Source organism: Odontesthes bonariensis, chromosome 6 (genome assembly GCF_027942865.1).
Source record: "Odontesthes bonariensis isolate fOdoBon6 chromosome 6, fOdoBon6.hap1, whole genome shotgun sequence".
Classification (NCBI taxonomy): domain Eukaryota; kingdom Metazoa; phylum Chordata; class Actinopteri; order Atheriniformes; family Atherinopsidae; genus Odontesthes; species Odontesthes bonariensis.
Window position 1 is genome coordinate 15,353,555 of NC_134511.1, and position 13,558 is coordinate 15,367,112.

At 40.8% G+C, this 13,558-nt stretch overlaps 2 protein-coding genes across 2 annotated transcripts; both read left to right on the top strand.

The window, feature by feature from the left end:
* Positions 1-477: 477 nt before the first annotated feature.
* Positions 478-6,891, top strand: ykt6 (YKT6 v-SNARE homolog (S. cerevisiae)). The gene is made up of 8 exons (XM_075467548.1): positions 478-664; positions 1,108-1,236; positions 1,398-1,480; positions 1,840-1,940; positions 2,017-2,121; positions 2,355-2,420; positions 4,809-4,910; positions 5,040-6,891. Exons 2-8 carry the CDS (start codon positions 1,133-1,135, stop codon positions 5,073-5,075), a joined length of 597 nt encoding a protein of 198 aa, XP_075323663.1. The 5' UTR covers positions 478-664; positions 1,108-1,132; the 3' UTR covers positions 5,076-6,891.
* A 748-nt stretch (positions 6,892-7,639) lies between these two features.
* LOC142382855 (uncharacterized) lies at positions 7,640-12,306 on the top strand. The gene is made up of 5 exons (XM_075468981.1): positions 7,640-7,776; positions 8,224-8,275; positions 8,843-8,914; positions 9,640-9,724; positions 9,914-12,306. Exons 1-5 carry the CDS (start codon positions 7,717-7,719, stop codon positions 9,960-9,962), a joined length of 318 nt encoding a protein of 105 aa, XP_075325096.1. The 5' UTR covers positions 7,640-7,716; the 3' UTR covers positions 9,963-12,306.
* The last annotated feature ends 1,252 nt before the right edge of the window (positions 12,307-13,558 follow it).

Genomic DNA, 13,558 nt, shown 5'->3' on the forward strand with positions numbered 1-13,558 from the left:
TGTTTGGCTTTTGTGGATCTCAGCTTCACACGGGAAGGTGGTGAATAGCTACAATTACATAATATGAACGTTATCAGCACAGGACCTGAAAGTTATTTCAAGCATTTCATGTGTTAAGAGGGGTGAAATGGTTCCAGTTTCTCGAGAATATGACTATGAGGTTGTCATTCATCAAGAGTAGCTATTAGACAAGCTTAACACGTAAAAAGGAAACATAAATTACACCGAATTACACTATTAGTGGTTTATCATATTTACAACGGTACTGTAACTAATATAATTATTTCAATACTAATTATGCAGACGAGGGTTTTTCGAGGACCTCTCTATGCGCTACAAATACTTCATGAGGGTTAAATTATCTTTTTTTTTTTAATGAATATCTCCAAACACGATACAGTTTTTATCTTGCATTTGACCGAACAGCGGAACTGTAAAAACAGCGACGTGTTTGTTTCTACCGAGTCCATATCCCATTGGACCGGTCTGGGGATTATGACGTGTGACTGAAGTACATTTTCAACTGTTGAGCTAACGCTTATTACGTTGCAGTTTGGTGGTTTACTGTTTGGTCTACATAACTGCCACTTTTAGTTTATCTGGGATTAAGTGATCTGCTGGGTTGGTTTGAGGTGAATTAAGCGGTTCACTGTTCATCTGCCTGGTAAGTTTTTCACAGGCCTCGCGTATATTGGATAGCATTTGCGGCTAACTAGTTACTACTATATTTCAGAAATGTTTACGAATTTTAATTTAGTCGTATTTAGGTTATGATCCATGTGTACGCCTTCATGCTATATGTACAACTGATATTAACACAGTCTAAGTCTGACTGTCATAAACGGTTAGCTTGCTAGCTATTGACAAGACTGCTACTTCACTTCTAAGCTAAGTCAGCTGCACTTCAGCTGAGTTTCCTTAGTCCTTCTACTCTTAGCTAAGACACTAGCTAGCTGAGCTGAATAATTGGGGATAGGGTTGCCAACCATCCCTTGAAAAACGGAATCGTCCCGTTTGTTTCTAAATACGGGACGATTCCCAAATTGGGGATAATGCTCATGTGATTCTGCTTGTCGTATTTACACCATCTTATTTGCTACGTCTTAGAAACAAGATCGGACCCGGCGGAACTATGAAGCTCTACAGCCTCAGCATCCACTATAAAGGAGCGACCAAAGCTAATCTCCTCAAAACGGCCTTTGACCTGTCCTCCTTCAGTTTCTTTCAGCGCTCTAGGTGCGTCTGACTGATTATCAATAAGACATGTTTATCATAGTGGGTGTTATTGGGTTTTTCAGTGATTTTGATAGTAAGCCTTTACAGCACACACGATCTCTCCTTGAATTGAATGCGTTTACTGTTTACCGTAAGTGATATTATTGTTTTGGTTTGTTCAGTGTTCAGGAGTTCATGTCTTTCACCAGTGCCTTGATTGTTGAACGAACATCACAAGGAACCCGTGCCTCCGTCAAAGAACAAGGTAAAATTGAGTAGTTTGGTCTGCTTTTAAAGTTTAGAAACAATTCATCGTTCGTTATTTTAATTAGGACTCCTTGACCCGAGCAGAAGTTGCTTTGCAATATTTTTTTTCTGGTGAAATTTGATACATTTTTCTAGTAAAAATCATGCCAAAATAAATATTACTTTCTTTAACTCTAACAATCTTCTTCCTTATGTAACCTATTCTTTTTTTCAGTTTTAATATAGTTGGTTTTAATCTACAAAACACAGGAGAGCAGGCCGCTCTGTGTCTTCAACTGAGGAACAATCTTAGATTTATTTCCGTGTGCTTTTGTTTTCACTACATAATGGACGGTTTCTCTTTCTCTTTCCCACTAGAGTACCTGTGCCATGTGTATGTGCGAAATGACAACTTGAGTGCTGTGGTCATCGCAGATACAGAGTACCCGCAGAGGGTCGGTTTCACATTGCTCGACAAGGTGAGGATGAAAATGTAACACATTTTTTGCAATACTTTGCTGCCAATGTTGATGTTGACGTAGTTCTTTTTTTAAGGTATTGGAGGAGTTCTCCAGACAAGTGGACAGTATAGACTGGCCGTCCGGTAATCCTGACACTATAAACTACAAAGCCTTGGACATTCACCTTTCAAAATATCAGGTCAGTTTGTTATTTAATTGTTAAAGAAAAAAAAACTCTTTAAAAAATGTTTATTTATCATGTGGCAGCATTGATAGATAGTTTGACTATTCTTTGAAGTACGCATAACGATGAGTGCTTAAAAACATTGTCCATGAGTCCTTTTTTGGTCAGTCACAGAGCATAATTGCACAAAATGCTGTTATAGCTGCTTACTTGATATCTGGTTGTTTTATTCTTTATTTTTTCCTCAGAACCCCAGAGAGGCAGATGCTATGACCAAAGTGCAGGCAGAGCTGGATGAGACAAAGATCATTTTGGTAAGCCACCTCCCTAAGCAGGGACTCGGTACATTCAATGAAATGTATGCAAATGACTCCCTTCAGTAGGAGCATTAGAACTTTTTGCATTATACTACAACATTCACAAAGAATATGGAAAGCTCACACAGCTAGAAAACTAAATAGAGTTGATGTAAATATTATCACCACAGCATGTAGTGGCTGTTTGCTCATATGCATCAACTTGTTGCGACACCACAGACTTTTTTGTAAACTATTCAGAGAATACCTCTCTTTGTAGATGTGCATCCACCGTATGTATGCATGTGCTATCTATAAGCAGACTCTGAGCAAGTCCCATGATGGGAACAGTGATGAATCCATAGTGCTTGCAATGGTCCAAGTCCACAAGCCAGCATGATTAGGCCCCAAGGCGGGAGATGCTCAGTGCCAATGCCGGAAACAAATGGAGAAAAGCTTGTTTTCTCTGTTGAGATTGACGACTTTACTGCTCTCAAGATACAGTGAGATGGACACTAACTCTGCCGTGTTAGTCCTGAGCTGTATCTATTCGAATTGTTGGCTCAAGCTCTGGTAACGCCTGATGTTGGAGCTCTCAGAGCTGCAGCAGTGTAAATGTAGAGTGGAAGGGGCACGTTGTGTTAGTTAAGATGTGTTTTTGCTTGAAGCAATGGTCATTGTGTGAGAGAATTGTGGCATCAACACAATGTATTTATATGTCCTGTCCTGTCCTGTCCTATCTGTTGTGCCTGTGCACTTTATATGTCACCGTGAGAGTGTGTGAAACGTCCTCTCGATTCCTTTGTATGTTTCGGCATGTGAAGAAATTGACAATAAAGCAACTTTGACTTTGACTTTGACAATGCCAAAACATATTAAACTTGGTTATTGAAAAAGTAGATGTACAGGAATTCCATAATTTACAAAAAAAACTAACAGAATGGTGGCTGAGTTAAGCTGGATTTATGCTCTCATGTAAGAGGGGATCCAATTTAAGTGGCTTAAATCTGTAGCGGCATTTATGCTCATGCAATGTGTATATCTTGTTTTTCAGTTTAAACCCCATAGACCTAGTTGGCGGTGGTAGGCTTCTGCCACTGCTTCATATTACTGAGGGGAAAAAATGTATGTGGGGAGCTACTAAAGTTTAACAACTGCCACTTTTACTGAAACACAGAAAAGAGGGAAGATGTTCCCACAGATGATGTGTATGAGCATTGACACGAGTAAATGGATGCACTGACAGAGCTTTAAAATTGAGAAAAAAGCTGCAGGCAGGAAACTGGTTATTGTGTCCTCATCATGGGAAAGCCTGATATACTGTAACTGGAGCTTATTACATTTTTGATCCAAGAGTTTCAGAAAGCTTCTTTGATGCATGTTGTTACATTTCTGGGGGAAGGGGCGCCTTGAGCTGAAGTGAAAACCAGGTGTACCGTATTATTCATTCCGAATATGAAGCATAAAATTTTTCTTTCGTATCACTGTTTGAGGAAAAGGAACCTGTTTATTGCATAGACCTGATGGCTAAAAATGTACACAAAAGAAGAGGCTCAGACACTAGATATCAGGGGGAATTGAGTTAAGCTGTGGGACTCTGACAGTTTTGCATGAGGATTTGATGTTTGAAGTGGTCTGTGTGGATGAGAGTCGTTCTTATGCATCCCCTGGATTCTTGGATCAGTCGGTATGAGCACAGTTTTGGGGGTCAGGTGAGATCTTGCTCTATGTGATGCTCCTTTTGCTTTTCCTGACGTGTTGCAGTTTGACAACTTGTTTTCCCCTTTGGGAGAAGCAGTTGCAAGCAGTGACATGTTTAAGTTGGTGGTTTGTGTAACATCAACATGAGTGCCAGGATCTAAGATTCCCCTGCAAAGTGTAATGAGGTGATCTGTGTTTTTTGCATCCTCTGTTAGTAGTTTTAATGTGGCTATAAGTGGCAGGTATTTCAAGGTCCAGGATCATGACAAATAACACAAGGTGTTTTGAGCCATTTTCATCAAATAAGATCCTTTTTTATTTTTTTTCTTAATTTCGATGAATATATTTCTAAAAATGACGGTATTACTTTTCATCCCAGTACAGGTACATATGAGTTTTCAGCTCAAAAGAAATGTTTGATTGTGGTGAAACTCTTTGGATGCCATTGCAATCTCGTCAGAAATCAGATGCCTTCTCTTTTCAGTGTAGGTAAGGGGTGGAGGGAGGGGCTTTCTGAGAGTATCCCATCATCATGCAAGGAAAAAAAAGACCAAACATAAATCCTTCTTTAAGTATAGTAGGGGTACACAAACTCATACAAGCTTAACCAGTTAACTTTTATTGATTCAGTTGTTTGATTGACCAAATTAGACTCATAGTCTTCATGCTGCACTATTTCATGAAAAAGTATTTTGCTTTCTTTAGCACAACACTATGGAAAGTCTGTTGGAAAGAGGAGAGAAACTGGATGATCTTGTGGCAAAGTCGGAGCACCTAGGAAACCAGTCCAAAGCCTTCTACAAGACCGTAAGTCATGTTGATTCACCTTATTAACACCAGATTATTCATGTTGGCCAGTCAATGTTAAGAGTATGTGTGTGTGTGTGTGTGTGTGTGTGTGTGTGTGTGTGTGTGTGTGTGTTCTTTGTTCTGCAGGCACGGAAACAGAACTCGTGCTGTGAAGTCATGTGATGTCACTGCCTCGTCCTCACGGGCGCGCCTCTCTGCCTTTCTGCTTTCCTACAACCCCCATCATGCACCAGCCACTAGCTCACCATGAGGACGCTATCTGATCCGAGATGGGGCACCAGTATGAGAGCAGGAAAGGGTGGCCAGTCTTGGTGTGACCTCTCTAAATTGTGGCCGATGGGGGGTGAAGGAGTGATGGGGTTTGGTTAGGGGAAGAAGTAACATTTATAACAATTATCATTAACCTTTCAAGGGGTAAACATCGTGTGGTGATCTGTACCAGCTGAGGACATTATAACCAGTGTGACGTACTGTTCTGGTGATGTGTCGTCAAAAACGTCTTCAAACCATTTAATGTTGCTCAGATTGAATCAAATCTTCACAGCTTGATTTCTTGAATCTGTTGAAAGAGTATTAACCACAGTTGTGCTTTTGCTTCAAGGCAACTCTGACAATCTCACAGTCTTGTGTATTCAAATGTGTTCTCATTGTAGTTCAGCTCTTAAAAACTGTTTTTCTTGCAGATACTACCTTGCATGCCCACTAGGTGGCCCCGTTTATTTACATCACAGTTTTATTGAGCTGCAGTGTTGAATTCAATCTCCAAACTCTAATTTGAGCTAAACCAGCAAATAGCTGCTTGGATCTGGGATATGAAATCTCACAGACACTTACAATAACCTTAAAAATGTTTTGCTTTTCTGTTTAGTTGCATAACTTCTTTGCTGTTTTTCTTTCTGATGATGTTAAATCTTCAACATTCCCAGTTTTGGATGGTGTTATTAAGTGATGATGCCTAAAGGTGATGCGAAGTGAGAGATTAGTTGTAAAATGTATAAAGATGTTTCCATATAGACGCAGTCTTATTGCAGATTTGCTAACACAGAATCCCCCGTCTTGTTCAATCTAATTTACTGTGTACATCCACTATGCTGCACACATCTAACACACAAGCCCCTCAAACCGAGGATCGCCTGACATTTTTCCTTCATTCATGTGACTGAGGGGATTCTTGGAACCTCAGGTATCGTTGCACCCGCTGGCCTCCTGTTGTGCAGTCGTGTTTCCCCTTGAAAAGGGGACAGACAAGTGTCGAGTGATGTCACATCTCGCTCTTATTTAAAGTCACTCCAAGGCTGACTTTTTCTGCTTTTACTGTGAGCATTGTTTGCTTAAATTTAGGTCTGATTGGGTAGAAAATTCTTTCTTCAGGAACTGCTGAGTTTAAGATGAAGTGATGCCTTTGGTTGTGTATTTTAGATGTTTCTCTGATGTGTGTGTGTGCGTGCGTGTGTTTGTATGAATTGCTGATATACAACATCCAGCTGTGGGCTGCATTGATGTTGAGTGCCTGTGTGTATGTTAAGATAATTGTTTGTGTTGTCTGAATTTGCTTTTTCTGCTTTTACAGTGTAAACTTTGGTGCAATATCTGTAGGCGTGTCTCTCTTTTAAAGTGAAGAGAGGGGGGAAAAAAAATATTTCTCATAAAAGACAGTAAATTGACATTTGTATATGCTATTATTTGGACTAACTCCCACTTGAAGTTTGTATGTTTGATATATTTTTTTTAAACTGTGTGGAATTTAATCGCCTGTAAGATCTCATGAGTTATGCTGTCACAGGTCTGGTCTGAGTGACAAGTATACATTCAACAGTTTGATCCAGATGGAGTCCGCACATTCAAATTATCAATGTATTGAAAAAAAATTCTGTTGTTTTCTGTCTGTATTAACACTTTGTTTTTGCAACATGGACTTCTTCATACATTATTTGCCGAACATGTAATCTTGCTTAGATTAAAAAAAAGAAGAATGGTTTCTTGTGGGCTTTGTTTTCATTTCTTCATGCGTGTATGTGGAAAATGTTTGATCTGAAAAGAGGAGCAGGAAGTCAGCAGCCCTATCTTTAACGTCCGTTATCTTACTCTGCAAACTTTAGATTTGTGGGGCCTCTCTGTCTTTCTGCAAGAGGAATCTGCTGCTGCGCCCTTCTGTTGGAAGATGGTATCACAATCTGTGAAAGAATCAGCAGTTGTTCCTGAAATAGGCGTTAAATTGCTGAAAGCACAATCCCAAAATGTGTTGTAGCAAAGGAAAATAAATGAAAAGTCACAATGATCAATTTGTTGGGGAAAAACTCCCCATTGAAATTCTTGGATAGGATGATCAGAGCTAAAGTGTGACTGGAGTCTGACAAAAGGAGATTACAGTTGAACAGGGCTCTCAAGTTTTGAATGCAGGCAAGAGTGACATCTCTGTCATCTTTCTCACAATTTAATGATGGCAACATTTTGTCATTAAGAGAGACCTCTGAACAGCAACAACTTTAGAAAAGGAAGAAAAAGTGAATTATCTGCCCTAACTTCAAATGCAACTTGGAACGCAGAGCTGATGGACTCATGCTGATACATTATCAACAGCTATTCTCATTTTTGCCTATACATACGCACTTCGCTGGGTAGATTAAGCTGAATCTTTTTGACACACTTACCAACCTCCTCCACAAGCTGAAGTCGTTTGCTTGGGGTTGGTATAAAATACGAGTTTCAAAGAAGCCCCTGAATGTAGCATCAGAGGCGCGTGTTGGTGAGAAAACAAGAAAAACAGCGCGTGCTCATCAAGTTTGGGCAAACAGTCTGGGAAATGTGGACGGCGGTCAAAAACAAGAGCACCACCATCAGCGGTAGCGGTATCAGCTCGGAGGTGAGACGTTATAAGAGGAAATAAAGCGATTTTTGTTCTTGTTGTCAGCAATAATGTTCCAAAACAAACCCGAGTCTCTACGGATAAAGTCGGATACAGTACTGCGGTTAAGGCGGATAATAATGCGAGTATTTTTTTGGAAGAATGCACTAATCTAGACTGTGTTATCTTGCATATTATTATTATTACAATTCTCTTCGCTTCAGTTGCTTCTTTGATTTATTTATTTTTTTCCCACAGCTTTGAACTTCCAGCACGACTATAGTGTCCTGACTTGCTGGTGATTTACACCAAACCTTCCCCCTCTTCTTTTATTCTTCCTTATTCTGCACAGGCCATGTTGACAGTTTCGGTGTTGCTGTGTTGTGTCGCCGCTGAAACCTCTGCTCTCCCTTTTTTTGTTTGTTTGCTTTTGCTCAAAGAAGAATGTCTTTACTGCATTTTCAGATGGTTGACCCAGATCTCGGAGAGCAGCTTTTGCACACTCTTCAGAGAAACGGTAGGCTAATCTCCCATGTCTTCTTCTGGACTTCTTGTTATAAGCTAACGAGAGGTGGCTCTTATAGATACTGTATTATTTTGTCAGTTGGCATTTTGTGTGTGTGTTGTTTGTTATTGATACTTCAGCCTACATGTAAGTTCAAAACCACTGTTGTAATGTGCAGCAGATATGTTTACCACCACACACAAAGGGTCCAACCTCGCACCACCGAAATCTGATTCCACTACCAAACAAAAGAGGAAATGCACTTTAAGTGAATTCCAATTGTCACTCTGTGTCAGCTCTAAATCACCGACAAGCACTACTTCTTGTAGTTCTGAGCAGCATCTGACAGAATACCAAAGTTCTTCGGAAGCTGAGGGCTCATTTCCAAGATTGAGAGAGCAATGAGGTTTGGTCAGGGACATACTACATTAGACTCACATGGATGATTTTAAATTAGGTTTTAAATCCAATGTTGTGTCATGATTGGATTAGTTTTATTGGCAACAGTGTCAGAGGCATACACAGTCCTTTCTGTTGGGCATGTGTTTTTAAGTGTTTCTGTTTTTTATGCTTGTGAAGTTTCCACTGCAGCTGCAACTGGCCCTTCTGGCACCGAGGAGTCTCTGACGAGGAGCAGTGGAATCATCCCTGGTAAGCGACACTTTGTTTTTTGTTTATTTTTCCCAAAATCTCATATGTTTCTGCACCCTGTTTGTGGCTGAAAAAGAAACCTCGATTTTATTTATTTTCCTTCCAAAAATGGTCTTTACAGTATAAAGTGTAACAGTTCCATAACACACACACACACACACACACACACACTTGTTACATGCTCATTTGTCTGTGTGTGCATATATGTTGCACATGTACTGACACACAGCTGCACATCTGCCTTTTGGTTATTATTTAAACCTTGTATTGAAGATCTTTTGCACCACGGTGACCTCGTGTCACTTGTATTTCCATGCTGCTGTGTGCGCCGTTTAAATGACAGTGCTTTACCAGAGGAGCATACAAAGGTGTGTGCAAACAGTTGAACTGCACCTGAAAATGGTCAAAACTCCTTGACACAATAGTGCTCTTGTTTTATCCTTGGAGAGTGAAGTTGTTATTCTGATACATGTGTATTATATCACTGCATTGGACTTGGGTGGGGATATTGAGAAGTTTAAACATTTAGATGTATAGAAGCATACTGTATGAGACGGTTTTTGTTTTCTGTGCAGAAACCAGCTGAAGCAGCTCAAAAAAGACTGAACAGCAGCTAAATAATATTGACTGCAGATCATATAACATGCAGCAGATCATCCTCCAGTGCACTTGGTTTGTGCGGTTTTGTTTTAGCCGGTTCAAATAAACCTATTTTGTGCTTTTAGGTGCGATCGCAGCCACAGTGTTCATTGCCTTTTTGCTTGCTCTCTACGCTGTTCTCTGGAAGTGCATGATGTCACCACCAAAACGGTAAATAACCCACACAAGTTGGAGCTTGACCTCTCTGGAGCTTCAGTTTGATTGTTGCTGACATTGATCTTGCATGCTGCTATTTGTTCACCAGCATATTACATGTCTGAACTTTGCACCCCATCACAAAAAACACACATCACCTCAGATGATCTGCATTTCGTATGTCCCTTCTGTTTCTCTTTTCAGAAAGCACAGCAAGGTGAGGGTAAGAGTACAGCAGAAGACTCCCGTGTGAAGAGACTGAAAGGACCGTTCATCTTTTTAGCATCTTAACACTAGAAGGCCCAAAGTGCAGACTTTAGTCTGCAATGAAACCCCCCCCAAAATGTGTGAATAAGTCTAATATACCACTAACTGCCTCCCATTGTTGTATAAAGAAGCCTAATTTTTGAGCTGTGTCCCTGCCAGCACCACAGGACAATCTGTACACACAGGATATTCTGCAGCCCAGCAACTCTGATGTGCCCCTCTGTAAGAATCACTGGCCATAAAAGGCACATAACCAAAATATTTGCCATTTTTCCACTATAACATTTGTAACAAAAACTGTGGTGGCATTTGACAAGGGCACAAGACAAATTGTGTTACCTGAGAAATAGCCTCTTTCAAGTTGCCTACGTGGGTTTGATTATTGCTGATGTGCCCTTTTGCAAGACTCAATGGGCATCATACAATTTAGATTCAATGATAGAAGGGAGGGGAAGGGAGTGTCGTAAAGGGTGTGAATGTTGTGGGCGAGAAACAACCAGAAATGGGGAATGCCTGGCACGCAGACCCAGACTTCACAATGTCACAACCAAGGCAACCGAGAAGGATCAGTGCTCAGGAGGCTTTAGCAATTCTACAGAGCACGTCGGACTGTGGAGATGTGGACCTTGCATTTCAGAATGAAAACGTTGTCACCGATTTGTCAAGTGATGAGGATGCGACTGCGCTTGCACCAGTAAATCCTCCCCTCCAAAGACACACCAGGAGACGGGTGGTCAAGAGTGTGATTGAGCAGGACAGGTCAGACACAGAGGCCACGTCAGATGAGGATGAAGACAAAACGCATGTCAACCCCCCTTTGTAATAAAAAACTAAAAGCTGCAGATGTGGGCATAACATCTGGATCTACAGAGAAGGATGGCACTGTGTGGTTCCACCACAAAGTTGGAGACTTTTCTGCTCCAACAGAGTTTGCAACACGCATAATCATGAGTTGCCTTCAAAGCTTCCCTCCGTGTTTGTTGGATATCAGCATGTTGCTGACCATCAGAGACTGAGCAGTCCAGGAGGGCCGTAGAACAAATCCCAGCTGGCAGATGAGTTTCTTCAAGCTGATGGCGTTCCTCGCAATCCTTTTTCGAAGGACTGCCAAGGGCTACATTGGTGCCATGCGACTCATGTGGGCCAACAGATTCGACAACCCAGATATCAAAGCCATAATGCCCCGTAACCGCTTTCTTGAAGTAAAGCGGTACCTTCGCTTCGACAACAAGGACACCAGCAAGGAGCGCATACAAACGGACAAATTTGCAGCAATTTCAAACATCTGGCAGCGGTTTGTTAAGAATTGTGTGTCGTCCTACAGTCCAGGGCAACATGTTACCGTGGGTGAGCAGTTATTTCCTGCAAAGGTTCGCTGTCCCTTTCTGCAGTGCATTGCCTCCAAGCCTGACAAGTTTGGAATCAAGTTTTGGATTGCAGCAGATCTGGACTCAGAATACATGTGTAATGCCATTCCTTACTTGGGAAAAGATCCCACTCGTCCGACGGGAGAGAGGCTGTCAGAGAATGGACCAGGGAAGGACTGTAACTATGGACAATTTCTTCACCTCTCTGTCTTTGGCTGCAAAACGAATGATGTTGCAGGGGCTGTCTGCTTTGAGTGGTTGTTCCCGCCTGTCCTCAATTCGGTATCAACTCTGCAAAAATTCCGAATTTGATTTCAGTGGTAGTTATTTTTAGTAAAAAGCTGCCAGATGCAATCAGATTACATTCTTCTGTTTGAGAGAGAATTTGTCATTTGAAATCCATTTGGTTTATTCGGTTTTCTCAGGATGTTGTGACTACTGTATGACTTTTGACAATATAATAAACTGGGATTAATGTTTATTTACATTTTGTCGGTCACTGTCATCACTATAACCTCACAAAGCACTATTTGGACCTTATATCTGGTATGATACAAAGTAGTTTATGTAAAAGAAAGTTCAGCTTCATTCTAACAATGTGCAGCAAAAACACATCTGCTGTTATTCAAAGCCATAGCTGAGAAAAAAGTAGAGTACACTATGACATAATTAAATTGAATTGATTTCATGATTCACTGGATGCCAGGTGTTGGTATAAACCTGCCAAGTGCATGTTTTACCCACATAAAGCATCCACACTTCTGAAAATTATTCTACAGTATTTGCTGTATTGTTTAAGGTCATGGCTAACACGATTCTCCTATTTTACTACGATTTGTATTAAACTGAATCCAAAACAGTATTTGGATTCTATCACCAGCAGCGCTGTTACTACTCGTTACAAATAGTTTTATGTTTGATTCTGTAATTTCCTTTTAAAATAAAACTACGTATGTGACATTGTAGAGGCGGGTTTTGGTTTTTTTTTCCTCAGGAGTGATGTGGATGTTTCGTAATCTAAGACTGAGACAGGCCAGACTCGTGATCAGTGGACAGCTTTCCTCTGTCAACTTCTGGAATGAAGATAACATCATGTAATGTGGCAGTGCCACGTGTCGTCACTTGACACATAACTCAGTTTTCTTTTGAATGGCCTGCATAATCTTCACTGCTTCCAATTTTAGAGATCTCTGCTTGGACCCTAAAAGTTGTTGTTTTTCTTTTTAATCAAGCAGTTCCCCTTCTCAAAAAAAAAAAATCAAGTATTTGGTTTTTATGAGCAAAATCAGCTTATGATGCTATGGTTAGGGGTTTCTGCTTTGAAACTGCAGAGGATATCTGACGGTTTCTCTAGTTTTACAGAAAATATTTTCATCTTCACTGGAGCTTTTTAAGGAAGCCTTTGAGTCTGTGTTTTGACTGATCTTGGTGGTAAGCATCTGGAAAAGCTTCCACCAGAAGCATCCTTTTTGGTGTTGTGGTGGTTGGCACCGTCGCCTCACAGCAAAGGGGTTCCTGGTTCAAATCGGCTCGGCTAGGGCCTTTCTGTGTGGAGTTTGCATGTTTTCACGTATGTGCACGGGTTCCCTCCGGGTACTGCAGCTTCCTCCCACCGTGAAAAAAAACAAACGTGCATGAGGTTACTTGGTGACTCTAAATTTGACCCTAGGAGTGAGTAAGTGTGAGCGTAGATGGTTGTTTGTCTCCTTTGTCTCTATGTGGCCCTGTGATGGACTGGTGACCTTACCAGGGTGTACCCTGCCTCTCACCCAACAACCGTTGGGATAGGCTCCAGCACCCCCGCCACCAGGAGTTGGATTAAGTGGTTATAGAAAATGGATGGAGTTCTGGAAGAAGTGCCTCCTCTATAGAAGAGCAGATCAAGTTCCTTTCTCTCATCTACTCGTTGTTCAAACCTTCAAATAATCACATAATGATAGCTTGTATTCAAAAGGCATACAAATGTATGACCCAGAAACTGCATTAGATAATGATCTCATGTGACATTTGGTTTGATGCTGAATTACTGACATATCCTGTGTTACTTGTTACTGTTATGGCTACAAAATTGTTCCTATATCAGAATCAGTGGCATTTATTGACCTTTCGTCAAATTCCTTTAAAATTCAGTCACCACATTTGTGACTCTGAGCAGACATGGATGGAAACTGCAGTTTGAGTTGTAGATTTAGTTTCCATTTACTTAGTGGGAATA